Raw genomic sequence first — 25,479 nt, forward strand, 5'->3', positions numbered from 1 at the left:
AGGGTGTGCAGGACCCACCAGTCCCCGTGGGCCATGGCTAGTTTCTGGAGGGTGTGCAGGACCCACCAGTCCCCGTGGGTCGTGGTTGTTTTGTGGAGGGTGTGCAGGACCCACGGTCCCCGTGGGCCATGGCTAGTTTCTGGAGGGTGTGCAGGACCCACGGGTCCCTGTGGGTCGTGGCTGTTTTGTGGAGGGTGTGCAGGACCCACGAGTCCCTGTGGGTTGTGGCTGTTTTGTGGAGGGTGTGCAGGACCCACCAGTCCCCGTGGGTCGTGGCTGTTTTGTGGAGGGTGTGCAGGACCCACGGGTCCCTGTGGGTTGTGGCTGTTTTGTGGAGGGTGTGCAGGACCCACAGGTCCCCGTGGGCCGTGGCTGTTTTGTGGAGGGTGTGCAGGACCCACGGGTCCCTGTGGGTCGTGGCTGTTTTGTGGAGGGTGTGCAGGACCCACAGGTCCCCGTGGGCCGTGGCTGTTTTGTGGAGGGTGTGCAGGACCCACCAGTCCCCGTGGGCCATGGCTAGTTTCTGGAGGGTGTGCAGGACCCACCAGTCCCCGTGGGTCGTGGCTGTTTTGTGGAGGGTGTGCAGGACCCACGGGTCCCTGTGGGTTGTGGCTGTTTTGTGGAGGGTGTGCAGGACCCACGGGTCCCTGTGGGTCGTGGCTGTTTTGTGGAGGGTGTGCAGGACCCACGGTCCCCGTGGGCCGTGGCTGTTTTGTGGAGGGTGTGCAGGACCCACGGGTCCCCGTGGGCCGTGGCTAGTTTCTGGAGGGTGTGCAGGACCCACGGGTCCCTGTGGGTTGTGGCTGTTTTGTGGAGGGTGTGCAGGACCCACGGATCCCCGTGGGCCGTGGCATTTCTGGTGCAGGACCCACGGGTCCCTGTGGGTTGTGGCTGTTTTGTGGAGGGTGTGCAGGACCCACGGGTCCCCGTGGGCCATGGCTAGTTTCTGGAGGGTGTGCAGGACCCACGAATCCCCGTGGGTCGTGGCTGTTTTGTGGAGGGTGTGCAGGACCCACAGGGTTGATGGCGGAAGCTCCTGTTTCTCCACTTGCCTCCGGGCCGAGACACGTGACAAACACGGGACTCATCGGGACACAAATGAGGGTTTCTACCTGGCAAAGTGCAGAGATGTAGAGTCTGCCTTTCGGGGCAGGCACGGTGGCTCACACCTGTCATCCCACCGTTTTGGGAGGCCGAGGTGGGCGGTCTATCATTTGAGGCCAGGAACTTGAGACCAGCCTGGCAAACATGGTGAAACCCCATCTCCACTAAAAATACTAAAATCAGGCGGGTGTGATGGTGCACGCTTATAATCCCAGCTACTTGGGAAGCCGCGGCAGAATTGCTTGAACCTAGGAGGCAGAGGTTGCTGTGAGCCAAGATGGCGCCACCGCACTCCAGCCTGGGTGGAAGACTCCAACTCAAAAAACAGATTTTTTTTTTTTTTACTACGGCTGGGATTTGTGGAGAGCCCAGGAGAGCCAGCTGTGGATCCCCAGGGCTGCGGTCCCTGTGGCCCTGGCGTGTGCTGGCACCACCAAGGCCCAACGTTCAGCCTGGCAGAGTCAACACGGCGTTTCTTGCCTCGCAATGAATGTGCGCAGGGAGCTCGAAGGAAGCTGGCGTGCCCGGCGGTGGGCACCCCCTGTGGTGGGATCCTCACGGGCGAACCCAAGGACACACAGCGGCCACTCTGGGGACCCCAGCTGACTCCACTGTTCACGCCGGAATGGGGGCTGGCGTGGCCCTCGGGAGCTGTGGGAGGCGGAGAGGAACGCAGGCCCTCATGCCCATTTGGGTCTCCCCAAGATTCAGCCTGAAAATACCCCTCTCCAAAGTGACGGTGTGGGAAGTGGGGGTCTCTGGGAGTGATGAGGTGGTGAGGCCTCCTGGATGGGATCCCCACCCTTGTAAAAGGGACTCCGGAGAGCTCCCTGGCCTCCTCCATCGTGTGAGGACACACAGAGAGAAGGAGCCATCCGGAAGCCAGGAACCGGGTACTCACCAGAGACCGAACCTGCCACGCCTTGGTTTTCTGGGACTTCCAGCCTTCAGAGCTAGGAGACACGTGTCTTATTTACAACCAAGCCAAGGTGTTACGGTCACACGAATGGTCTCAGAGAAGGCACAGTAAGTGCAGGTGCCCTGGGGACCTCCAGCATTCACCACGGAGCCCGGCTACACTTCCGCCAGCCTTGGTTTCTACCCCCCTCCTCTTCCCAGCTGTGACCTTGTCTGCTGTCCTGGGGGTGCTGGGGAGGTGGTGGCACCACACGCCAGGAACGTGGGCCGGCCACAGGGGCAGAGCGTGGCCCCACCTGCGTCCCATGGGCCCAGCCCCCATCTGCAGACCCCAGGCTGCCCCGTGGAGAGGTGCGGTCAGGCAGGAGGCCCTGTGTGTCCTCGGTTTATTGTTTTGCAGCAGGATGCCCAACACAGAACATACTTGCTAGTACTCGGCCGTGCAAAAACAGGGGCTAGCGCTGAGGTACAAATGGGAAACATGATTCTTTTGTTTTAAATAAATACTTAAAACACGACTCGGGTCCTACAAGCGTCTGGACTCTAGGTCTCAGTGTTGGAGTGCCTCGCCCATGGGCCCGCGGGGACGCCATGGTTCCCTCCCACCCCGTGATCAAGACATGGAATCGGGGGCCGACGACGGGATCGCGTCGCGCCCCTTCTCTACAGCCTTCCCCGGCCGCCGTCTACGGGCAGGGTCCGGCTGGGAAAAAGACAAATGGAATTTCTCGAAGGTTGATGGTCCGCACGGTTGAGGATTCTACGTGGTTCTCTTGGTTCCCTTGGTGTGTGTGGGGAGGAGGCCGCGGCCCTTAGATCACCTTCTTGAGCTCGTCGTACAGGACCAGCACGAAGGCACCCCCCATGCCCCGAAGGACGTTGGACCAGGCACCCTTGAAGAAGGCCTTGCCCCCCTCGTCTCTGAAGATCTTCCTCCAGCAGTCGACGGTGCCCGTGTACATGATGTCAGCTGCAACGACAGGGAGACGGTCAGACAGTGAGGGCCTCGCCGCCGAGCTCCTCGAGACACGGACGCCACCTGCACCCCTGAAGACGTTTTACAGAAGTAACACCCCGGACGCCTGAGCCACAGTTCTGATTATAGGAGGGAACCCGAGGCTCTGGTGACCCCGTGCCCTGAGCTCAAGCCGTCCTCGTAAGCCACTGTCTCGAGGAGGGCTGGACACAGGGCTTCAGGCCCTGCCCTGGGCGTCCCCCATCTCCTCCCCTGGCGTCCACGCAGAGAGGGCAGGATCGAGGGTGTGGATGTGGGCGGAGGTTCTAGGAGGTGGGGATGCAGCAATTGCTGCCTGGACCATGAAACCCCCAAGATCAGAAGCCCATCATTCAGGAAAATCGTTCCGCACAGCCGGTTACTTTCTGACACACTGCTGCCTCCCACGCCCGGGACAGTGCCTCCTCTGATGGTTCCTGGCCTCCCACCGGCCCAGGCCAAGGAGCTCCTGGTTCCCCTTCCCACTAGCAAGGGTCTCCCGCCTCCCGAGCCCGCGCGGGTACCTCCTTTGCGCCCAGACTGCATCATCATCCGCCGCCGGACCGTGTCGAAGGGGTAGGAGACCACGCCGGCCACGGCCGTCACGGTCTGCGCGATCATCCAGCTCACCACGATGTGCGTGTTCTTGGGGTCGGGGAGCATGCCTGCGGGGGAACGGCACGTCACCTTCCAGCGCCTGCACGGCCACCGGAGACCAGGCTCAGCCTCCGCTGTGTGCTCACGGCCACCCGAGGTGGTGATGAGCTCTTCCAAGACCACCCGTGCCCCCTCCACGTGGCTGCTCGGTGCAAGCTGATGTTTACAACACCAAAGGTCGGGGCAGGGCCAGGAGGGGAAGAGGCCGCCGGCCACCTACCGGAGCCCAGCAAGACAGTTCCAGAGGCCGGGGTTAGGCCTGTTGGGGGAAAAGCGAGGGCCCTGACCTTCTAAAGGGTCACAGTTACGACGGGAGTTACATTGTGTCCTCAAAATCCACATGCTGACGTACCACCCCCGGCACCAGGGCCTCAGAATGCAACTGTACTTGCATGTGAGGTCTCTGAAGAGGTGAGTAACAGTAAAGGGGGTCAGCAGGGTGGGCCCCATCCTATGAGCCTAGTGTCCTTGTAAGAGGAGATGAGGACACAGACACACACAGAGGGACGATCCTGTGAGGACACAGGGAGAAGACGGCGTCTCCAAGCCCAGGAGAGAGGCCTCAGAAGGGACCAGCCCTGCCCACACCCGGATCTCAGACTTCCAGCCTCCAGGACGGTGGGAGAATCAATGTCTGTTGTTTACAATCCACCCAGTCTCTGGTATTCTGTGATAGCAGCCTGAGATGGACTAAGACACCTCATAAGAAAAGAAGATGAGGACACAGACACACACAGAGGGTTGAGCCTGTGAGGACACAGGGAGAAGACGGCGTCTCCAAGCCCAGGAGAGAGGCCTCAGGAGGAACCAGCCCTGCCCACACCTGGATCTCAGACGTCCAGCCTCCAGGACTGTGGGAGAATCAATGTCTGTTGTTCATAAGCCACCCAGTCTATGGTATTCTGTGATAGCAGCCCGAGATGGACTAAGACATCCCATAAGAGGAGGAGATGAGGACACAGACACACACAGAGGGATGACCCTGTGAGGACACAGGGAGAAGACGGCGTCTCCAAGCCCAGGAGAGAGGCCTCAGGAGGGACCAGCCCTGCCCACACCTGGATCTCAGACCTTCAGCCCAAGGGACCCCGAGGGAATGTCTGCGCATCGATCCCGTCTCCGGGACTTTGCGACGGCCGCCACACGTACCCTTGGCCGTATCGTACACGCCGAAGTAGGCGGCCCGGTAGATGATGATGCCCTGCACGGAGACGCTGAAGCCCTGGTACAGGCCCCGGATGCCGTCAGACTTGGTGATCTTCACCAGGCAGTCTCCCAGGCCCCGGAACTCGCGCTCTGTGCCTGACTTTCCCACGTCCGCGGCCAGCCGGGTTCTGGCGAAATCCAGGGGGTACACGAAGCAGAGGGAGGTGGCGCCGGCCGCACCGCCGGAGGCCAGGTTGCCCGCAAAGTACCTCCAGAACTGCGTGTGCTTGTCCACGCCCCCCAGGAAGATCTGCTTGTACTTATCCTTGAAGGCGAAGTTGAGGGCTTGAGTGGGGAAGTAGCGGATGACGTTGGCCAGGTTGCCTCTCCAGAATGACAGCACGCCCTGCTCCTTGGGGATACGGACGATGCAGTCCACGATGCCCTTGTACTGCTTGTCGGCGGCGATCTGCTTGCTGGCGTGCTGGACCTGGGGGACGCAGAGGGTGTCCAGACCAGACCCGGGGCCAACCACCCGAAACATCCCAGCTACAGAGTGATTTTTTTTGTTTTTTTTTGACACAAATCATTCTTTCTTGTTGCCCAAGCTGGAGTGCAATGGGGTGATCTCGGCTCACTGCAACCTCTGCCTCCTGCGTTCAAGCGATTCTCCTGCCTCAGCCTCCCAAGTTGCTGGGATTACAGGTGCCCACCACCATGCCTGCCTCATTTTGTTTATTTTTTTTTTTTTTGAGACGGAGTCTCGCTCTGTCGCCCAGGCTAGGGTGCAGTGGCCGGATCTCAGGTCACTGCAAGCTCCGCCTCCCGGGTTTACGCCATTCTCCTGCCTCAGCCTCCCGAGTAGCTGGGACTACAGGCGCCCGCCACCACGCCTGGCTAGTTTTTTTTTGTATTTTTTAGTAGAGACGGGGTTTCACCGTGTTAGCCAGGATGGTCTCGATCTCCTGACCTCGTGATCCGCCCATCTCGGCCTCCCAAAGTGCTGGGATTACAAGCTTGAGCCACCGCGCCCGGCCTCATTTTGTTTATTTTTAGTAGAGACGGGGTTTCACCGTGTTGGCCGGATTGCTCTCGAACTCCTGACCGCAGGTGATCCGCCCGCCTTGGCCTCCCGAAGGTGGCATGGGCCACTGTACCCGGCCAGAGTGCATCATCCTGTTTAGGAAACTAGCTTGTGGGCATTACTGGTAAGTTGTCCTCATCTTTCTTTTTTTAAAAAAAGATAGGGTCTCATGCTGTTACCCAGGTTGGAGTGTAGTGGTGCGATCTCACCTCACTGCAGCCTCCAACTCGTGGATTAGGCCATTCTCCCGCCTCAGTCTCCCGAGTATCCGGGTCTACAGGTGCACAAGCATCAAGCCCCACTAACTTTAAAAATTACTTTGAGAGATGGAGTCTTACTACGGTGACCAAGCTGCTCTCAAACTCCTGAGCTCAGGTGATCCTCCCTGGGCCTCTCGAGCCGCTGGGACACCCCGCCCTGCTAAGTTCTAAAAAAAATATTAAGCCGGGCACCGTGGCTCACGCCTATAATCCAGCATTTTGGGAGGCTGAGGTGGGTGGATCACGAGGTCAGGAGATTGAGACCGCTAAAACGGTAAAATCCCCGTCTCTACTAGAAATACAAACAATTAGCCAGGCGTGGTGGCAGACGTCTGTAGTCTCAGCTACTCGGGAGGCCGAGGCAACAGAGTGATGTGAACCTGGAAGGCGGAGCTTGCAGTGAGCTGAGATGGCGCCACAGCACTCCAGCCTGGGGGACAGAGCAAGACCCCATCTCAAAAAAAAAAAGAAAAATTTTTTTAAAGATGTGGGGGTCTTGCTACGTTGCCCTGGCTGGTCTCAAACTCCTGGAATACGCCACCCTGCTAAGTTTAAAATAATTATCTTAGAAGGCTGGTCTCAAACTGCTGAGCTCAAAAGCGATCCTCCCCAGGCCTCTCAACGCACTTGGACGCCCTTCTTCCTTCAGTTAAAATAATTTCTTTTTGAGGTGGGGTCTTGCTCTGTTGCCCCCCACTGCTCTCAAACTCCTGGCATCAAGCGATCCTCCTCAGGCCTCTCAGAAGCGCTGGGATCGCGGGCGTGACCTGTCCTTGCGGCCAAACCCATGCATTCCCATCACCGAGCTGGTCACTGGGAGTACAACGTGAACAACGACGTGCTGGCAGCAGTGTTCCTAGGCATCATCTGCTTTCGATAACCCTCTCCCCAAAGACAAAAAAAATGCATCGCTCTGGATCAGAATTACACAAATGAGCTATGAAGAGGGGGGTGAGAACCACCAGTAACCGTATCCTGGTTATTCCAGGACACCTGCGGGCAGGCTCGCTGCCCCGTGGGCCTTAGAATTGCCCTTCACGGTGGACGGGGCAAGAGCAGACACCGGCCAGGCGACGGCCGGAAAGGTTGGTCCCAGCCCGGAGGACCCGCAGGATTGAGTTCAAGGTCAAGGCCCGCCCGCCCGCTGCAAAGTGCATCCCTGGGCCTGGTCCATCGCGCATGCGCCCTCAGGCCCGTGCCGCATCCCCGCCGCCGGTCGGGCCCAGTGCGCACGCGTGGACGTCGCCACGCCCTGCCGCAGCGGTCACGTGACGCTTGCCCCGGAAGCCGGCGGCGCTTGGACAAAGCCATCGCGGCCTTCCACTTCCGGCGCCCGCCTGCAGGGTTCCGCTGCCCGCGTCCCCTCCCGGCCCGGCCACTCGGTTCCCGTCCCCCCATCCCCGGAGCGGCCGCGCCCGCGTCCCCACCTGCAGCAGTAGCTTGACCCGCTCGATCGGAGCCACGGCCGTCTTGGAGATGGCGGCGGCGATGCCTCCGGCCAAAAAGTCCTTGGCGAAGGAGATGGCCTGTTCCGTCATGGTGGCGGGGCGGGCAGCGGAACGGGCGGACAGCCGGAGAGCGGGCGCGGAGAGTGAATGGAGGGCGTCGCTGGCTCAGCCCTGCCGCCGCCGGGACCGAAAGGACGGAGCGGCCACCGCGCAGCCGCTGAGGCGCCGACGCCACGCCCACTCTCCGCCCCCACGCCCCCTCGCGCCGCGCCCATTGGCTGCGCCGCCCGGCCACGACCCACCCCCGCCTGCGTGCCGCGCCCCCGGGGGCTGCCGGGAACCCCGCCGCGCCCCGCCCCGCTCTCCAGCGCACCGCGCCCATTGGCTGCGCTCCCCGGAGACGCCCCGCCCCGCACCCCGAGGTATGCCGGGAGTCAGGCTCCGCCCATGCGCCGTAGGGGCAGCGCGGGGGTGTTCCGCGGCAGCCTTGACCTTGTGAAGGTCACGCCGCTGCCGGTACCCGAGCGGGCTGGCGGGCGGCTGCGGAGTCAGGAGCCCACCATGGTACTCGGGTCGCTCCGAGAGCGCCGCCCGCTTTCTCCCGGAGGCCGCGGCTACCCGGCCGGGATGCGCAACACGTGGTGCCCCGACCCCCGACCCTTGACCTCCAGGCGGCTCCAACCCCGTCACAGTTTCCCGGGTCCCACTTCGGGAGACCCCGTTTCCTGCCGGAGTGTACCCGGGGGACCCCGCGCCGCCCTCCGCGCCCGTCCTGGGTGGGGGGAGGTCCCTGGGTCTCTGACCTCTGACCCCGCGGTGCCCTCTGCGCTCGGGCTGGGTGTGGGGGGGGTCCCTGGGCCTCTGACCTCTGACCCCGCGGTGTCCTCTGCGCTCGGGCTGGGTGTGGGGGGGGTCCCTGGGCCTCCGACCTCTGACCCCGCACCGCTCTCCGCTCTCGGGCTGGGTGTGGGGGGGGTCCCTGGGCCTCCGAACTCTGACCCCGCGGTGCCCTCCGAGCTCGGGCTGGGTGTGGGGGGGGTCCCTGGGCCTCCGAACTCTGACCCCGCGGTGCTCTCTGCGCTCGGGCTCGGTGTGGGGGGGGGGTCCCTGGGCCTCCGACCTCTGACCCCGCGGTGCCCTCCGCGCTCGGGCTGGGTGTGGGGGGGGTCCCTGGGCCTCCGACCTCTGACCCCGCGGTGCCCTCCGCGCTCGGGGTGGGTGTGGGGGGGGTCCCTGGGCCTCCGACCTCTGACCCCGCGGTGCCCTCCGCGCTCGGGGTGGGTGTGGGGGGGTATCCCTGGGCCTCCGACCTCTGACCCCGCACCGCTCTCCGCTCTCGGGCTGGGTGTGGGGGTGGGGGTGGGGGGTCCCTGAGCCTCCGACCTCTGACCCCGCGGTGCCCTCCGCGCTCGGGCTGGGTGTGGGGGGGGGGGGGTCCCTGGGCCTCCGACCTCTGACCCCGCGGTGCCCTCTGCGCTCGGGCTGGGTGAGGGGGGGAATCCCTGGGCCTCCGACCTCTGACCCCGCGGTGCCCTCTGCGCTCGGGCTGGGTGAGGGGGGTCCCTGGGCCTCCGACCTCTGACCCCGCGGTGCCCTCCGCGCTCGGGCTGGGTGAGGGGGGGGGGTCCCTGGGCCTCCGACCTCTGACCCCGCGGTGCCCTCCGCGCTCGGGCTGGGTGAGGGGGGGGGTCCCTGGGCCTCCGACCTCTGACCCCGCGGTGCCCTCTGCGCTGGGGCTGGGGGTCCCTGGGCCGCGCCCACCCGCCCTGGGCTCCCCGATCTGCCAGTGTCCGTCGGGTTGGGGGGGCTGCGGCCGGGGTCGCCCTTCCCGGCCTCCCTGTCCGCCCTTCCTCCCTCCCTCCCTCCCGCTTTTTCTGCTTCCTCCGCCTCCTCTCCCTTCCCGGCTCTCTCCCGCCCGCCCTTGGCCCCCGTCTCCCTCCTTCCCCGCTTGCCTTTGAGTTTTGCTGCTTTCCCGCCTCCCTCCTTTTTCTCTTTCCTTCCCTTCTTCCTTTTTCTCTTTCCTTCCCTTCCTCCTTTTTCTCTTTCCTTCCTTCCTCCTTTTTCTCTTTCCTTTCCTTCTTCCTTTTTCTCTTTCCTTCCCTTCTTCCTTTTTCCTTCCTTTCTTTTTCTCTTTCCTTCCCTTCCTCCTTTTTCTCCCTTTCCCTCCTTCCCTCCGTTTTCCTCTTTCTTTCCTGTCTCCCTCCCTCTCTTCCCTTTCTCCCCCCTCTCTTTTCCGGTTTGTTTTATGTATTTATTTTTGAGACACAGTTTCGCTCTTGTTGTCCAGGCTGGACTGCAACCTCCCCCTCCTGGGTTCAAGGGATTCTCCTGCCTCAGCCTCCCGAGTAGCTGGAATTATAGGCACCCACCACCACGCCTGGCTAATTTTATATTTTTTAGTAGAGACGGGGTTTCACCATGTTGGCCAGGCTGGTCCCGAACTCCCGACCTCAGGGGATCCGCCCACATCGGCTTCCTAAAGTGCTAGGATGACAGCTGTGAGCCACTGTGCCTGGTGAGCCACTGTGCCTGGTCGTGTCTTTTCCGTTCTTTTCTTTCCTCTCTCCCTTTCTCCCTCTCTCCCTTTCTCTCTCTCTTTTTCTTTTTCCTTTCTTTTATTCTTTCCTGTCTCGCTCTTTTCTTCCCGTCTGTTTCTCCCTTTCTCCCTGTTCTCCTTTTTTTTTTTTTGAGATGGAGCCTCGCTCTGTCACCCAGGCTGGAGTGCAGTGGCGTGATCTCAGCTCACTGCAACCTCCGCCTCCCAGGTTCAAGAGATTCTTCTGCCTCCGCCTCCTAACTAGCTGGGATTACAGGCTGGTGCCAGCACGCCCGGCTATTTTATTTTTATTTTTAGGAGAGACAGGGTTTCACCATGTTGGCCAGGCTGGTCTCGAACTCCTGACCTCAGGTGATCCGCCCACCTCGGCCTCCCGAAGTGCTGGATTACAGTCGTGAGCCACCGCGCCCAGCCTCCCTTTCTTTTTTCTTATCTCCTGCCTGTTTTTCTTTCCTCCCTCCCTGCCTCTTTCTTCTCTCCTCCCTCCCTCTTTTTCCTTTTTCTTCTCTCCTCCCTCCCCGTTTCCTTCTTTCCTGTCTCCCCGCCTCCTCCTTTGCCCTTTTCCTCCCTTTCTCCCGTCCGTCCCTTCCGTCTTTCCTTCCTTTTTTTTTCTTTCCCTCTCTCGCTTCATTTCCTGCCTTTCCCCATCGCTCCCTTTCTTTCCCTCTTTTTTCCTCTCCTCCTGCTCTCTCTCCTTCCTTCCTTTCCTCCCTTCTTTTCCTTCCTCTTCTTTCCGTTTCCTTCTCCCTTCCTTCCTTTTCTCTCCCTGTGCTTTCTCGCTCTTGTTTTTCCTTTATCTCCCTTGTGTATTGAGGAGGTACAGTCCCTGGCTGTGGGTGGACAGCAGGGACCCGCTTGCCCTGGAGAGCGGACTCACCCTGGGTGACTCCTGGGTGCAGCTGTGAGCCCTGCCTGAGGCTTTTTCTGACCTCTAGGGAGAGCGGCTGAGGCTGGGGCTGGAGGTTGGGGCCGGCTCTGGAGGCTGGAGCGGCAGCTGGGCGGCGGGACGGGTGGCTCAGAAGTCACTGAAGCATGGGTAGGTCTAACCTTGGGCCCTTGCTGTGGGGAGGGCATGGAGACCAAGCACATTCCTGAGGTTCTGCTAGGGCCCCGGCAGTGGACAGTGTCCTCTGAGGACCCAGGACCAAGCCAGGCTCCCTGCAGGAGGCCGGGAGCACTGTGGGTGCTGGGCAGGGGTGGGGAATTTGCTGGGGCGCTGCGCCCAACAGGCCTGTGTTGGTTTCCCAGCCTCAGCGAGGTCGCGCAGGACGGGGCCCTGGTGCTGGTTTTCAGTGCCTGGGCCCTGGAACACGGTGTTCCCTGTCCAAGTCTGCAAAGCCTGTCTTAGGGGAGAGAAGAAGGTTCCTTCCATGCGGGTGGGGACGGCTAACCATGTCCAGACACTGAGATGGCGCTCTGTGTGCTCAGCCCTCAGCCTGCACTGGCTTGGTGGCTTGGTGACCTGCCAGCAGGGTGGTGCTGTCTGTGGGCTCTGCTCAGGCTCCTCTCCGAGCCAGGAGGATGCCTGCCTGCTTGGGCCTGGCACACAGGATGTGCTTGGCAAGTGCTTCTGGAATGGATGGATAGGTGGATAATGGATGGATGGATGGATGGATGGATAATGAATGGATAGATGGGTGATGGATGGATAGATACATGATGGATAATGGATGGATGGATAATGAACAGGTGATGGATAATGGATGGATGGATGATAGATGGATGATGGGTGGATGGATGATGGGTGGATGGGTGGATAATGGATGGATGGATAATGGATGGATGGATAATGGGTGGATGGATTGATGGATGGATAATGGATGGATGGATGGATGATGGATGGATGGATGGATAATGAATGGATGATGGATGGGTGATGGATGGATAATGAATGGATGGATGAATAATGAATGGATGGATAACGAACAGAAGATGGATGGATGGATAATGGATGAATGGATGGGTGATGGATATGGATGGATCAATGATGGACGGATAGATAATGGATGGATAATGGGTGGGTGGGTGAGTGGATTGATGGACAGATGGATGTGCTTGCTTGGCAGATGATTCTGGAATGAATGGATGGGTGGATGGATAATGAATAGGTGGGTGGGTGGACGGATGGATTGCTCGATCGGCAAATGCTGGAATGGATGGATGATGGATGGATGGATAGATAGATGCATGGATGACTGGATGGATGGATAATGAACGGGTGGGTGGATAGATACGTGGATAGATGGATGTGCTCACTCGGCAAATGCTTCTGGAATGAGGGATAATGGACGGATGGATAATAGATGGGTGGATGGATGGATGGATGGATAGATGATGGATGGATTGATGATGGATGGATAGATAATGAATGGGTGGCTGGATGGATAGATGGATGTGCTTGCTTGGCAGATGATTCTGGAATGGATGGATGGATGGATGGATAATGAATGGGTGGGTGAGTGGACAGATGAATTGCTCGATCGGCAAATGCTGGAATGGATGGATAATGGATGGATGGATGGATAATGAACGGGTGGGTGGATAGATACGTGGATAGATGGATGTGCTCACTTGGCAAATGCTTCTGGAATGAGGGATAATGGACGGATGGATAATAGATGGCTGGATGGATAGATGATGGATGGATAGATGGATGATGGATGGATGGATGGATAACGAATGGGTGGGTGGGTGGATGGATAGATGGATGTGCTTGCTTGGCAAATGATTCTGGAATGAATGGATGGGTGGATGGATGGATTGCTTGATCGGCAAATGCTTCTGGAATGGATGGATGGATGAATGGATGGATGATGGATGGATGGATGGATGGATAATGAATGGGTGGGTGGGTGGGTGGATGGATGGATAGATCGATGTGCTTGCTTGGCAAATGATTCTGGAATGAATGGATAGATAATTAATGGATGGATAATGAATGGGTGGGTGGATGGATGGATAGATCGATGTGCTTGCTTGGCAAATGATTCTGGAATGAATGGATGGATAATGAATGGGTGGGTGGATGGATGGATAGATGGATATGCTTGCTTGGCAAATGATTCTGGAATGAATGGATGGGTGAATGGATGGATTGCTTGATCGGCAAATGCTTCTGGAATGGATGGATGGATAATGGATGGATGAATGGATGGATAATGAATGGGTGGGTGGATGGATGGATAGATGGATATGCTTGCTTGGCAAATGATTCTGGAATGAATGGATGGGTGGATGGATGGATTGCTTGATCGGCAAATGCTTCTGGAATGGATGGATGGATGAATGGATGGATAATGGATGGATGGATGGATAATGAATGGGTGGGTGGGTGGGTGGATGGATGGATAGATCGATCGATGTGCTTGCTTGGCAAATGATTCTGGAATGAATGGATGGATAATGAATGGATGGATAATGAATGGGTGGGTGGATGGATGGGTAGATGGATATGCTTGCTTGGCAAATGATTCTGGAATGAATGGATGGATAATGAATGGATGGATAATGAATGGGTGGGTGGATGGATGGGTAGATGGATATGCTTGCTTGGCAAATGATTCTGGAATGAATGGATGGATAATGAATGGATGGATAATGAATGGGTGGGTGGATGGATGGGTAGATGGATATGCTTGCTTGGCAACTGATTCTGGAATGAGTGGATGGATGATGGATAGATAGATGGATAATGAATGGGTGGGTGGGTGGATGGATGGATTGCTTGATTGGCAAATGCTTCTGGAATGAATGAGTGGATAGATGATGGACGGATGGATAATGGGTGGGTGGGTGGATGAATGGATAGATGGATAATGAATAGGTGGGTGGGTGGATGGATTGCTGGCAAATGCTTCTGGAATGAATGGATGGATGGATGATGGATGGATGGATCATGGGTGGGTGGGTGGGTGGATGGATGGATAGATGGATGTGCTTGGCAAATGCTTCTGGGATGGATGGATGGATGGATGGATAATGGGTGGGTGGGTGGATGGATGGATTGCTTGATCAGCAAATGCTTCTGGAATGGATGGATGGATGGATGGATGGATGGATGGATGGATGGATGGATGGATGGATTGCTTGATGAGCAAATGCTTCTGGAATGGATGGGTGGATACATGATGGATGGATGGATGGATAATGAATGGATGGGTGGATGGATGGATTGCTTGATCGGCAAATGCTTCTGGAATGGATGGATGATGGATGGATAATGGGTGGGTGGGTGGATGGATAGATGGATGTGCTTGCTTGGCAAATGATTCTGGAATGGATGGGTGGGTGGTTGGATAATGAATGGGTGGGGGGGGTGGGGGGGTGGATGAATGAATGGATGGATTGATTGCTCGATTGGCAAATGCTGGAATGGATGGATGATGGATGGATGGATGGATGGTTGGATAATGAATGGGTGGGTGGGTGGGTGGATGGGTGGGTGGATAATGAATGGGTGGGTGGATAGATGCATGGATAGATGGATGTGCTCACTCGGCAAATTCGGGAATGAATGGATAATGGATGGATGGATGAATGGATGGATGGATAGATGATGGATGGATGGAAGGATGGATGGATGGATGGATTGCTTGATTGGCAAATGCTGGAATGGATGGATGATGGATGGATGGATGGATGATGGATGGATGGATGGAAGGATGGATGGATGGATAATGAATGGGTGGGTGGATAGATGCATGGATAGATGGATGTGCTCACTCAGCAAATTCTGGAATGAATGGATAATGGATGGATGGATGAATGGATGGATGGATAGATGATGGATGGATGGAAGGATGGATGGATGGATGGATTGCTTGATTGGCAAATGCTGGAATGGATGGATGATGGATGGATGGATGGATGATGGATGGATGGATGGAAGGATGGATGGATGGATAATGAATGGGTGGGTGGATAGATGCATGGATAGATGGATGTGCTCACTCGGCAAATTCGGGAATGAATGGATAATGGATGGATGGATGAATGGATGGATGAATAGATGATGGATGGATGGAAGGATGGATGGATGGATGAATTGCTAACTGGGGCTGTTTTTCCGTACAGAGTCCTGCACGTGGGACTTAGCCCTGGACGCTAACTTCTTTGCCCCTCGTATCTGGGAGGGAACAACGCAGTCGCCATGCCTGAGTAGGGCATGACCTGGGAAGCCTTTGGGGCCACCTGCCCCGGAACCCGGGGACATGGCCTCCCTGGGAAAGGAGGGTGAGGTGAGCCTCACAGCCGGGAATTGGAAGTGAGGGAGAGAACAGCTGCTGGGTAGTGGGAGTAGAGCTTGTGTCTCTCACCGCCCTCCCCCTCCAAGGACTGAGTAGAGAGGAATGAGTCCCGATCTGCCTGCCAGGCACTCGGCCACGAGGACTCCTTATCTGCCAGCGTCTGATAAAATTACCCGCGTGGCTTCAGAGATCACTGCTGCCTGACCAGCGGGTGCTCTCATGGAATCTGCGTCCACAAAGCCCCCTGGGGTTCAGAGAAGTGGTGGGTTCATATAGAAGTAGAGGTGGCTTGTGTGTGTGTGTGTGTGTGTGTGTGTATATGGAGACGGAGTCTTGCTCTGTTGCCCAGGCTGGAGTGCAGTGGCGCGATCTTGGCTCACTGCAAGCCCCACCTCCCAGGTTCAAGCGTTTCTTCTGCCTCAGCCTCCCGAGTAGCTGGGATTGCAGGTGCGTGCCACCACGCCTCATTTTTGTATTTTTAATAGAGACGGGGTGTCATCCATCCATTCCAGAAGCATTTGCCAAGCACATCCTGGGTGCCGGGCCCAAGCAGCAGGCTGGTCTCGAACTCCTGACCTCAAGCGATCGGCCCGCCTCGGCCTCCCAAAGTGCCGGGATGACAGGTGTGAGCCACCACGTCCCACCCGGAAGCAGGAAAGACGTTAGGCTTCATCCGATGGCTGGGAAGGAATCAGAGCAGGGCTGAGGTGGGCTTTTTGCGGGGTGGGGTGGGGTGCCAGGCTCTGTGTTGGGTGGGGCCACAGCAGCTGTTCTGTAATTAATCATTACCGAGGCTCTGCCCGTAAGAAGTGTGGGCCAGGGAGAGCTGATGAGGCTGCAGGATGAGGGGGCCTGACAGACCCCTTTGCCCAGAAGAGGACCCCCAAAAGACCTTCCCTCTGAAGAGGGCTCCCCAAGACCTCCTCCCTGAAAAGGGACTCCCAGGGCCACCGCCCTGAAAAGGGCTCCTCAAAAGGCCTCCCCCAAAGGGGTCCCCACAAGACCTGCCCTCTGAAGGAAGCCCCCCAGACTTCCCCCATGAAGAGGGTCCCCCAAAGCCTTTCCCCCCAAAGAGGCCCCCCAAGACCTGCCCCTGGAAGACAACTCCCCAAGATCTCCGTCTCAAAGGCTCCCCAAGACCTCCCCCTTCACAAGGGCCCCCCAAGACCTCTCCCCCACGAAGAGCCCCGTAAGACCTTTACCCTGGAAAAGGGCTCTCTGCAAAGCCTTCTGGAACAAGGCATTGAGCTCGGCAGGTGGGGAGGAGCTGTGTACTCAACATCATCCTGAGGGTCTGTTGTCCTCCTCCTTCCACCACCCCAGCCCCCAGATAAATCCAGAGGGTGTTTTAGAGCCAGACAGACAGTCCTGGTATGCACCAGGCCCTCAGTGCAGCGCTCGCTGAGTGGAGAAGGAGGGAGTGGGTGAACCCGGCCGGCCAGGCTGCCCTGCACAGACTTCCAGCCTTGTCACCCCACTGGTTTTTTTGTTGTTGTTGAGACGGAGTCTCGCTCTGTCGCCCAGGCTGGAGTGCAGTGGCCGGATCTCAGCTCACTGCAAGCTCCCGGGTTCATGCCATTCTCCTGCCTCAGCCTCCCGAGTAGCTGGGACGACAGGCACCCGCCACCTCGCCCGGCTAGTTTTTTGTATTTTTTTAGTAGAGACGGGGTTTCACCGGGTTAGCCAGGATGGTCTCGAGCTCCTGACCTTGTGATCCGCCCGTCTCGGCCTCCCAAAGTGCTGGGATTACAGGCTTGAGCCACCGCGCCCGGCCACTGGTTTTTAAATCATCGCAGTCTTTGCGATGTTCTATGCATGCCACACAGAGACTCTCAGAGTCCAGAGGTGCTGCTTTTGCACAGTTACTCCAATGAATAAAAAGACGGGTTGGGCGCGGTGGTTCACGCCTGTCATCCCAGCACTTTGAGAGGCCTGAGGTCAGGAGTTTGAGACCAGCCTGGCCAACATGGTGAAACCCCGTCTCTACTGAAAATACAAAAAAATTAGCTGGGCGTGGTGGCGGGCGCCTGTAATTCCAGCTACTGGGGAGGCTGAGGCAGGAGAATCGCTTGAACCTGGGAGGCGGAGTTTGCACTGAGCCGAGATCGCACCACCCGCACTCCAGCCTGGGCGACAGAGCAAGACTCCTCAAAAAAAAAAAAAAAAAAGTTCCAGCAGACACAGAAGGGAGAGTGAGAGGGAACAGGTCCCAGGGACCCTGTGTCTGGCTTCTGCTGAGGGTGTCCTGCAGGTTCCTTCCACCTGGGGGACGCCCTCCATGGACCCTTAGTTTAAGGGCACACATGGGCGTGGGGACCAGAACACGGAGGCCACGCCGGAGGTCCTGCTGCAATCACGTGGCCCCCCAGCCCACTCCCAACAACCAAGACCACGCAGGGCCTGGGCTCCCCCTAGGTCAGACGCCTGTGGTTCTCTCCACCGAGGGGCCCCCCATGCCAGCCTTTTCCTGGGCAGAGTCCCAGAACCTTCTCGGACCCACGAACGTTTCAATCCGGGGTGGGGCCTTCCCTGGGCACCCAAGAGGTGGGAATCTGTCCCTGGCCCCTACAACTGGCGGGCTGGGCCTGCCTCTGTTTCCATCCTGTCCCGATTCCCCGTCCCCAGTGGCAGGGGCTGGAGAGGAGGGAGCTTCAGGCTTGAAAGCCATCAAAGCAGGTTGCTTTCGAGATGGCCAGTGGTCACCTGAGATGGAGCAGAGAGCAGCTGTGGAAGCCGTCTGTGAACCCTGCAGAGGCCTTCGTGTGCCTTAAGACAGACGGCGTCCTGCAGGTACGTGGGGAAACCTTGCAGGCAGCCCAAGGTGACCGGGATGCTATCTGTCGCCCCAGCTCTGGGCCAGGCTGACGTGGGAAGGGAGGAAGGAGGGACAGCTCTGGGCCAGGCTGACGTGGGAAGGGAGGGAGGAGGGACAGCTCTGGGCCAGGCTGACTTGGGGAGGGAGGAAGGAGGGACAGCTCTGGGCCAGGCTGACATGGGAAGGGAGGGAGGAGGGAGTAGGAGGGACGGAGGGCTGGCCGCTTTCCAGGGCTGGGCTCTGTGGCATCGCCTGGCGGCTGTCCCGTCTGGCCCCACGCTGAGGCCAGTGTGATTGGAGGGGACTGGAAGCCTCATCCTTCCTGCTTGCCAAGCGGTGAGGGCCACAGCCACGCACCACTGCTCTGGACTCCCCCTTTCATCATCAAAGTCGAATTTTCTTCCTGGTCCATCTAGGCCTGCCATGGAGACACCACGTGTGATCGTAAAAAAAAAAAAAAGTGCGGTTAGGCCGGGCGCGGTGGCTCACGCCTGCAATGCCAGCACTTTGGGAGGCCGAGGCGGGCGGATCACCTGAGGTCAGGAGTTCCAGACCAGCCTGGCCAACATGGTGAAACACGGTCTGTACTAAAAATACAAACATTAGGCGGGCGTGGTGGTGGGCGCCTGTCATCCAGCTACTGTGGGGAGGCTGAGGCAGGAGAATGGCTTGAACCCGGGAGGCGGAGGTTGCAGTGAGCCGAGGTCGCGCCATTGCACTCCAGCCTGGGCGACAGAGCGAGATTCTGTCTCAAAAAAGAAAAAAAAAAAAAAACAGAGTCTGTCCAGAATCACACACAGTCACGCGTGCCTGGTAACGTTCCCTCAGTCAACAACGGCCTTCGTAGACATCAGAAGTCCCAGGAGATGGTAATACTGTAGTTTTCCTGTGTCTTTATTTGTAGACATACAAACACCGTTGTGTTATAGCAGCCTACGGCACTCGGCACACTCAGGTGAGTAGCAGGCCGGGAGCTTGGGGTCCTGCCATGCAGCCCAGGTGAGTAGCAGGCCGGGAGCTTGGGGTCCTGCCATGCAGCCCAGGTGAGTAGCAGGCCGGGAGCCCGGGGTCCTGCCACACAGCCCAGGTGAGTAGCAGGCTGTGTGTGCCACGGCGGTATGTGTGAGCACACCCCGTGATGTGCACACAAAGAGAATTGCCGAAGGACGCATTTCTCAAAACAGGTCCGTGTCGTTCAGTGACACGTATGACCGTATCTGTGTGTGTGTGTGTGTGTGCAGGTCGGTGTGTATGTACGTATACACACCTGAATACACACACCTCTACACACATACCTGTATATGGATAGAACGCATCATTTACAGAATTTATAGAACACATAATTTATGTTACATAAAATATACAGAAATCAGTTTTGTTTTCTTTTTTTTATTTGTTTAAGACGGAGTCTTGCTCTGTCGCCCAGGCTGGAGTGCAGTGGCACGATCTCCGCTCACCGCAACCTCTGCCTACTGGTTTCAAGCGATTCTCCTGCGTCAGCCTCCCCCCAGTAGCTGGGATGACAGGCACCCGCCACCACGCCCAGCTGATTTTTGTATTTTCTGTAGAGACAGGGTTTCACCATGTTGCCCAGGCTGGTCTCAAATTTCTGACCTCAGGGGATCCACCCGCCTCGGCCTCCCAAAGTGCTGGGATTACAAGCGTGAGCCACTGCACCCAGCCGATTTCAGCTGTTTTCTTTTTTCTTCTTTTTCTTTTCTTTTTTTTGAGATGGAGTTTCGCTCTCGTTGCCCAGGCTGGAGTACAATGGCACAATCGTGGCTCACCGCAATCTCCGCTTCCCAGGTTAAAGCGATTCTCCTGCCTCAGCCTCCCACCCAGTAGCTGGGATGACAGGCACCCGCCACCACGCCCGGCTGATTTTTGTTATTTTCTGTAGAGACAGGGTTTCACCATGTTGGCCAGGCTGGTCTCAAATTCCTGACCTCAAGTGATCTATCTTCCTCGGCCTCCTACAGTGCTGGGATGACAGGTGTGAGCCACTGCACCCAGCCTATTTCAGCTGTTTTCTTAAAGCACAAAGCAACCTACACATTCTTTTGTGATGCCAGGCAACAGTAAGGGTGCAGCAGCTTGTGACTTGGGTGTTGCGATCACGCGTGACCACTGCAGAAAAGCACACACCCACCTGTCCAGCGGGCACCTTGAAATAGGCCGCCCAGGAGGTGGAGGGTGCGGTGAGCCGAGATCGCACTATTGCACTCCAGTCTGGGCAGCAAGAGCGAAACTCCAGACTCCGTCTCAAAAAAAGGAAAACCGGCCGGGCGCGGTGGCTCAAGCCTGTCATCCCAGCACTTTGGGAGGCCGAGACGGGTGGATCACGAGGTCCGGAGATCGAGACCATCCTGGCTAACCCGGTGAAACCCCATCTCTACTAAAGAAAAAATACAAAAAACTAGCCGGGCGAGGTGGCGGGTGCCTGTAGTCCCAGCTACTCGGGAGGCTGAGGCAGGAGAATGGCGTGAACCCGGGAGGCGGAGCTTGCAGTGAGCTGAGATACGGCCACTGCACCCCAGCCTGGGCGACAGGGCGAGACTCTATGACTCAAAAAAAAAAAGGAAAACAGCTGAAATATCACGCAGACGGACGCCCAGCCCGGGAACGGGAAAGCTGTGGGTGTGTCTGCCCTAAAAACATCACCTGGGCCTGCTCCGGTTCTCCCCGCTTTTCAGATCATGCCTGAACCTCGGTGCTCCTGGAGGTCAAGGCTGTGGTTTGAGGGGCTCCGCCCCAGCCCAGCCCCAGGTTGGCCCAGCTGTTCCCGGAGGGGCTAGGGAGGAAAGGGGGCTGTGTGGGCCCCACAGGGCCAACTGAGGTCTGAGGGTCGGGACACAGCCCGGCAGCAGGAACTGGGAGTGGAGCACGGGGGAAATGTGGATTCGCCGGGCTCCCTACAGCCGCAGTGACTGTGTGCCCAGGAGGTCCTCGCAGGGCAGGTGTGAGTCTGGCCTGCCTGGACTCGGGGAGCGGGTGTTTTACAGACGCATTTCAGCCCTGCAGGAGGGGCTGGGGAGGTCCCGCTCGTGACAGTCTCTACACCAAGACAGGAGACACGGAACCTGCCCGGAGAACTGCCACTCTGTGGCCTGTGGGCGTCCGGGGGTGAGCGGCAGCGACGGTGCTCCCACAGAGGAGACACACTGGAAATCGTGGGGAAGGTGGGAAGATGCAGGCTGGGGTGCGGAGAAGGACCAAGGCCCTGCCTGGTGGACGGCACCCTCGTAGCAGCCGTGAGAAAGCCCCGTCCCCACCACCCTCCCCGCGAGTCCCCACCGGCTACTCTGGAAGGCTGCTGGCTCCCAGGACGTCCGCCGGGCTGAACGGTCCTCCCTGCTGTCCCTCCGTCCCCTCCTCCCTGAATGCAGTCTTCATCTCCTCCAGAAATGCAACCTCCTTCTCCTTCTCCCCCAATGGAGCCTCCTTCCCCTCCTCCTCCCCAAATGCAGCCTCTGTACCCCCCTCCCTAAATGCAGCCTCCTTCCCCTCCTCCCTGAATGCAGCCTCCATCTCCTCCAAAAATGCAACCTCCTTCCTTTCCTCCCGCAGTACAGCCTCCGTCCCCTCCTTCCCGAATGCAGCCTCCTTTTCCTCCTCTTCCCCAAATGCAGCCTCCATCCCCTCTCCCAAAATGCAGCCTCTGTCCCCCCTCCCCAAATGCAGCCTCCTTCCCCTCCTCCCCAAATGCAGCCTCCGTCCCCTCCTTCCCGAATGCAGCCTCCTTCCCCTCCTCCCCAAATGCAGCCTCCATCCCCTCCTCCCCAAATGCAGCCTCCATCTCCCTCCTCTGTGAATGCAGCCTCCATCCCCTCCTCCCCAAATGCAGCCTCCATCCCCTCCTCCCCAAATGCAGCCTCCATCCCCTCCTCCCCAAATGCAGCCTCCTTCCCCTCCTCCTCAGATGCAGCCTCCATCCCCTCCTCCCCAAATGCAGCCTCCATCCCCTCCTCCCCAAATGCAGCCTCCATCCCCTCCTCCCCGAATGCAGCCTCCATCTCCCTCCTCTGCGAATGCAGCCTCCTTCCCCTCCTTCCCAAATGCAGCCTCCATCCCCTCCTCCCCAAATGCAGCCTCCTTCCCCTCCTCCCCGAATGCAGCCTCCTTCCCCTCCTCCTCAAATGCAGCCTCCATCCCCCTCCCCAAATGCAGCCTCCTTCCCCTCCTCCTCAGATGCAGCCTCCATCCCCTCCTCCCCAAATGCAGCCTCCATCCCGTCCTCCCCAAATGCAGCCTCCATCCCCTCCTCCCCAAATGCAGCCTCCTTCCCCTCCTCCTCAGATGCAGCCTCCATCCCCTCCTCCCCAAATGCAGCCTCCATCCCGTCCTCCCCAAATGCAGCCTCCATCCCCTCCTCCCCAAATGCAGCCTCCTTCCCCTCCTCCTCAAATGCTGCCTCCATCCCCTCCTCCCCTAATGCACCCTCTGTTCCCTTCTCCCCAAATGCAGCCTCTTCCCTCATCAAGAACTCTCACAGAGGAGCCATGGACAGACTTTTGCTTTCTTTATTCAGCCACGACTGCACGCTCCTATGTGACTGTCCTATGTACTTGGGGACCAGGTGGTCCACCTGCAGCCTGGGGGAGGACGTCCCTATAATGAACACGCTGCCTGGGCTTCAGGGGGCCACTCTGGTGGCCAACATGGCATCCAGGACACCCTCCAAGTGCACCACCTGCACCTGGTGGAAGCCGTGCAGCTCCAGCAAGCACTGGTACTCGCCTCTGCTCCGCTCCCTGCCCTCAGTCTGCACCAGCGTGTTCAGCGACTGTATCAGGCCACCCTGCGCCTCCCTCTTCTCCTCATCCAGGAGCGTCTCCACCAGCAGCAGGCCGGCCCCTGGGGGGGGAGAGCAGAGAGCTGGAGTCCTGGCCAGCCAGGCGGGGATCCTTCAGGGGGACACAGCGGGCAATGGGAGCTCAGAGCTGTGAGCAGAGGCTGCCGAGAACCCTTACACAGGGAGGGGAGGGGAGTGAGACAGAGACGATGCAGGGCGGACAGACGGAGAAGGAGATTAGATCGAAAGATGGGTGGATAGATGGATGCATCACCTGGGTCCGTTCCAGTTCTCCTGGATGGATGGATGAACAGATGGTAGATGATGGGTAGGTAGATGAATGGATGGATAGATGGTTGCATGGATGAGATGGATGGATGGATGGGTGAATAGATGGTAGATGATGGGTAGGTAGGTAGGTAGATGGATGGATAGATGAATGCATGGATGAGATGGATGGATGGGTGAATAGATGGTAGATGATGGGCAGATAGATGAATGGATGGATGGATGCATGGATGAGATGGACGGATGGGTGAACAGATGGTAGATGATGGGCAGATGGATGGATGGATGCATAGATGAGATGGATGGATGGGTGAATAGATGGTAGATGATGGGCAGATAGATGAATGGATGGATGGATGCATGGATGAGATGGACGGATGGGTGAATAGATGGTAGATGATGGGCAGATAGATGAATGGATGGATGGATGCATGGATGAGATGGATGGATGGGTGAACAGATGATAGATGATGGGCAGATGAATGGGTGGATGGATGCATGGATGAGATGGATGGATGGGTGAACAGATGGTACATGATGGGCAGATGAATGGGTGGATGGATGCATGGATGAGATGGATGGATGGGTGAACAGATGGTAGATGATGGGCAGATAGATGAATGGATGGATAGTTGGATGCATGGATGAGATGGATGGATAGACGAACAGATGGTAGATGGGCAGATGGATGGATGGATGCATGCATGGATGAGATGGATGGATAGATGAATAGATGGTAGATGATGGGCAGGTAGATGAATGGATGGATAGATGGATGCATGGATGAGATGGATGGATAGATGAATAGATGGTAGATGATGGGCAGATAGATGAATGGATGGATAGTTGGATGCATGGATGAGATGGATGGATAGATGAATAGATGGTAGATGATGGGCAGATAGATGAATGGATGGATAGTTGGATGCATGGATGAGATGGATGGATAGATGAATAGATGGTAGATGATGGGCAGATAGATGAATGGATGGATAGTTGGATGCATGGATGAGATGGATGGATAGATGAACAGATGGTAGATGATGGGTAGGTAGATGAATGGATGGATAGATGGATGCATGGATGAGATGGATGGATAGATGAATAGATGGTAGATGATGGGCAAATAGATGAATGGATAGATAGATGGATGAGATGGATGGATAGATGAATAGATGGTAGATGATCGGTAGGTAGATGAATGGATGGATGGATAGATAGATAATAAATGATAGACAGATGACAGATAGCTGACGGATCACTGTTAGAAGTCCAGGTGCAGTGGCTCACGCCTGTAATCCCAGCACTTTGGGAGGCTGAGGTGGGAGGATGGTTTGAGCCCAGGAATTTGAAACCAACTCGAGCAACATAGTGAGATCTGGTCTCTATTTTATTTTATTTTTTAAAAAGGATTTTTTTTTAAAAAAGGATGATGATAGAAGTATAAAAAGAGACAGAGGCAGGGTGAGGAGAGGGAGGAAGAGACAGAAGACAGATAAGGAAGGAAGGGAGAAAAGAGGAGAGAGGAGAAACAGACTGATGATAGATGAGATACATAAAAAGTCACAGAGAGGAGAAGACAGAGAGGAAGCGGGAGAGAAAGAGAGACAGGCCAGGTGCAGTGGCTCGAGCATCTTTTAACCCCAGCATTTGGGGAGGCCAAGGCAGGAGGATCGCTTGAGCCCAGGAGTTTGGGAGTAGCCTGGGCAACATAGCAAGATCCCATTTCTACAAAAAAAATTTTAAAAAAGTAGCAGGGCATGGTAATATATGCCTGTACTCCCAGGTACTGGGGAGGCTGAGGAAGGAAGATTGCTTGAGCTCAGGTGGTCAAGGCTGCAGTGAACTATGATGACACCATTGCCCTTCAGCCTGGGTGACAGAGAGAGACTCCCATCTCCACAGAAAACTTTTTGGTTATTTTTTTTTGAGACTCTCGCTCTGTCGCCCAGGCTGGAGTGCAGTGGCGTGATCTCGGCTCACTGCAACCTCCACCTTCTGGGTTCAAGCGATTCTCCTGCCTCAGCCTCCTGAGTAGCTGGGAGTATAGACGCCCGCCACCATGCCTGGCTAAGTTTTGTGTTTTTAGTAGAGATGGAGTTTCACCCTATTGCTCAGGCTGGTCTCAAACTCCTGACCTCGTAGCCTGCTGGCTTCGGCCTCCCAAGGT

The 25,479-nt window shown here is 57.3% G+C and overlaps 2 protein-coding genes and 1 long non-coding RNA gene across 6 annotated transcripts in view; 1 reads left to right on the forward strand and 2 right to left on the reverse strand.

The window, feature by feature from the left end:
* Positions 1 to 2,391: 2,391 nt before the first annotated feature.
* Positions 2,392 to 7,838, reverse strand: SLC25A6 (solute carrier family 25 member 6). The gene is made up of 4 exons (XM_065538733.2): positions 7,591 to 7,838; positions 4,823 to 5,309; positions 3,541 to 3,681; positions 2,392 to 2,992 (listed from the first exon to the last, which is right to left on the reverse strand). The coding sequence occupies exons 1-4, from the start codon at positions 7,699 to 7,701 to the stop codon at positions 2,835 to 2,837; spliced, it is 897 nt and encodes a 298-aa protein (XP_065394805.1). The 5' UTR covers positions 7,702 to 7,838; the 3' UTR covers positions 2,392 to 2,834.
* A 2,175-nt stretch (positions 7,839 to 10,013) lies between these two features.
* Positions 10,014 to 18,809, forward strand: LOC123571389 (uncharacterized). 2 transcript variants are annotated; one of them, XR_012429879.1, is made up of 7 exons: positions 10,014 to 10,126; positions 11,104 to 11,204; positions 15,242 to 15,405; positions 15,501 to 15,676; positions 15,900 to 16,121; positions 18,040 to 18,204; positions 18,646 to 18,809. It is a non-coding gene; the product is annotated as an uncharacterized lncRNA (long non-coding RNA). The 2 variants fall into 2 exon arrangements; XR_012429878.1 differs by lacking the exon at positions 10,014 to 10,126 and having other exon boundaries at positions 10,137 to 11,204.
* Positions 18,810 to 22,735: 3,926 nt separating this feature from the next.
* The window catches only part of LOC141406856 (probable bifunctional dTTP/UTP pyrophosphatase/methyltransferase protein), a 49,724-nt gene continuing 46,980 nt past the window's right edge, over positions 22,736 to 25,479 (reverse strand). For all 3 annotated transcript variants that reach the window (XR_012429876.1, XR_012429877.1, XM_074029239.1), the window contains exon 13: positions 22,736 to 23,083. Coding sequence is in view for 1 of the 3 variants with exons in the window: in XM_074029239.1 (XP_073885340.1) it covers positions 22,863 to 23,083 (221 nt within the window). In the remaining 2 variants the exon portion in view is untranslated. The remainder of the gene's footprint in view (positions 23,084 to 25,479) is intronic.

Source organism: Macaca fascicularis, chromosome X (genome assembly GCF_037993035.2).
Source record: "Macaca fascicularis isolate 582-1 chromosome X, T2T-MFA8v1.1".
Lineage (NCBI taxonomy): Eukaryota > Metazoa > Chordata > Mammalia > Primates > Cercopithecidae > Macaca > Macaca fascicularis.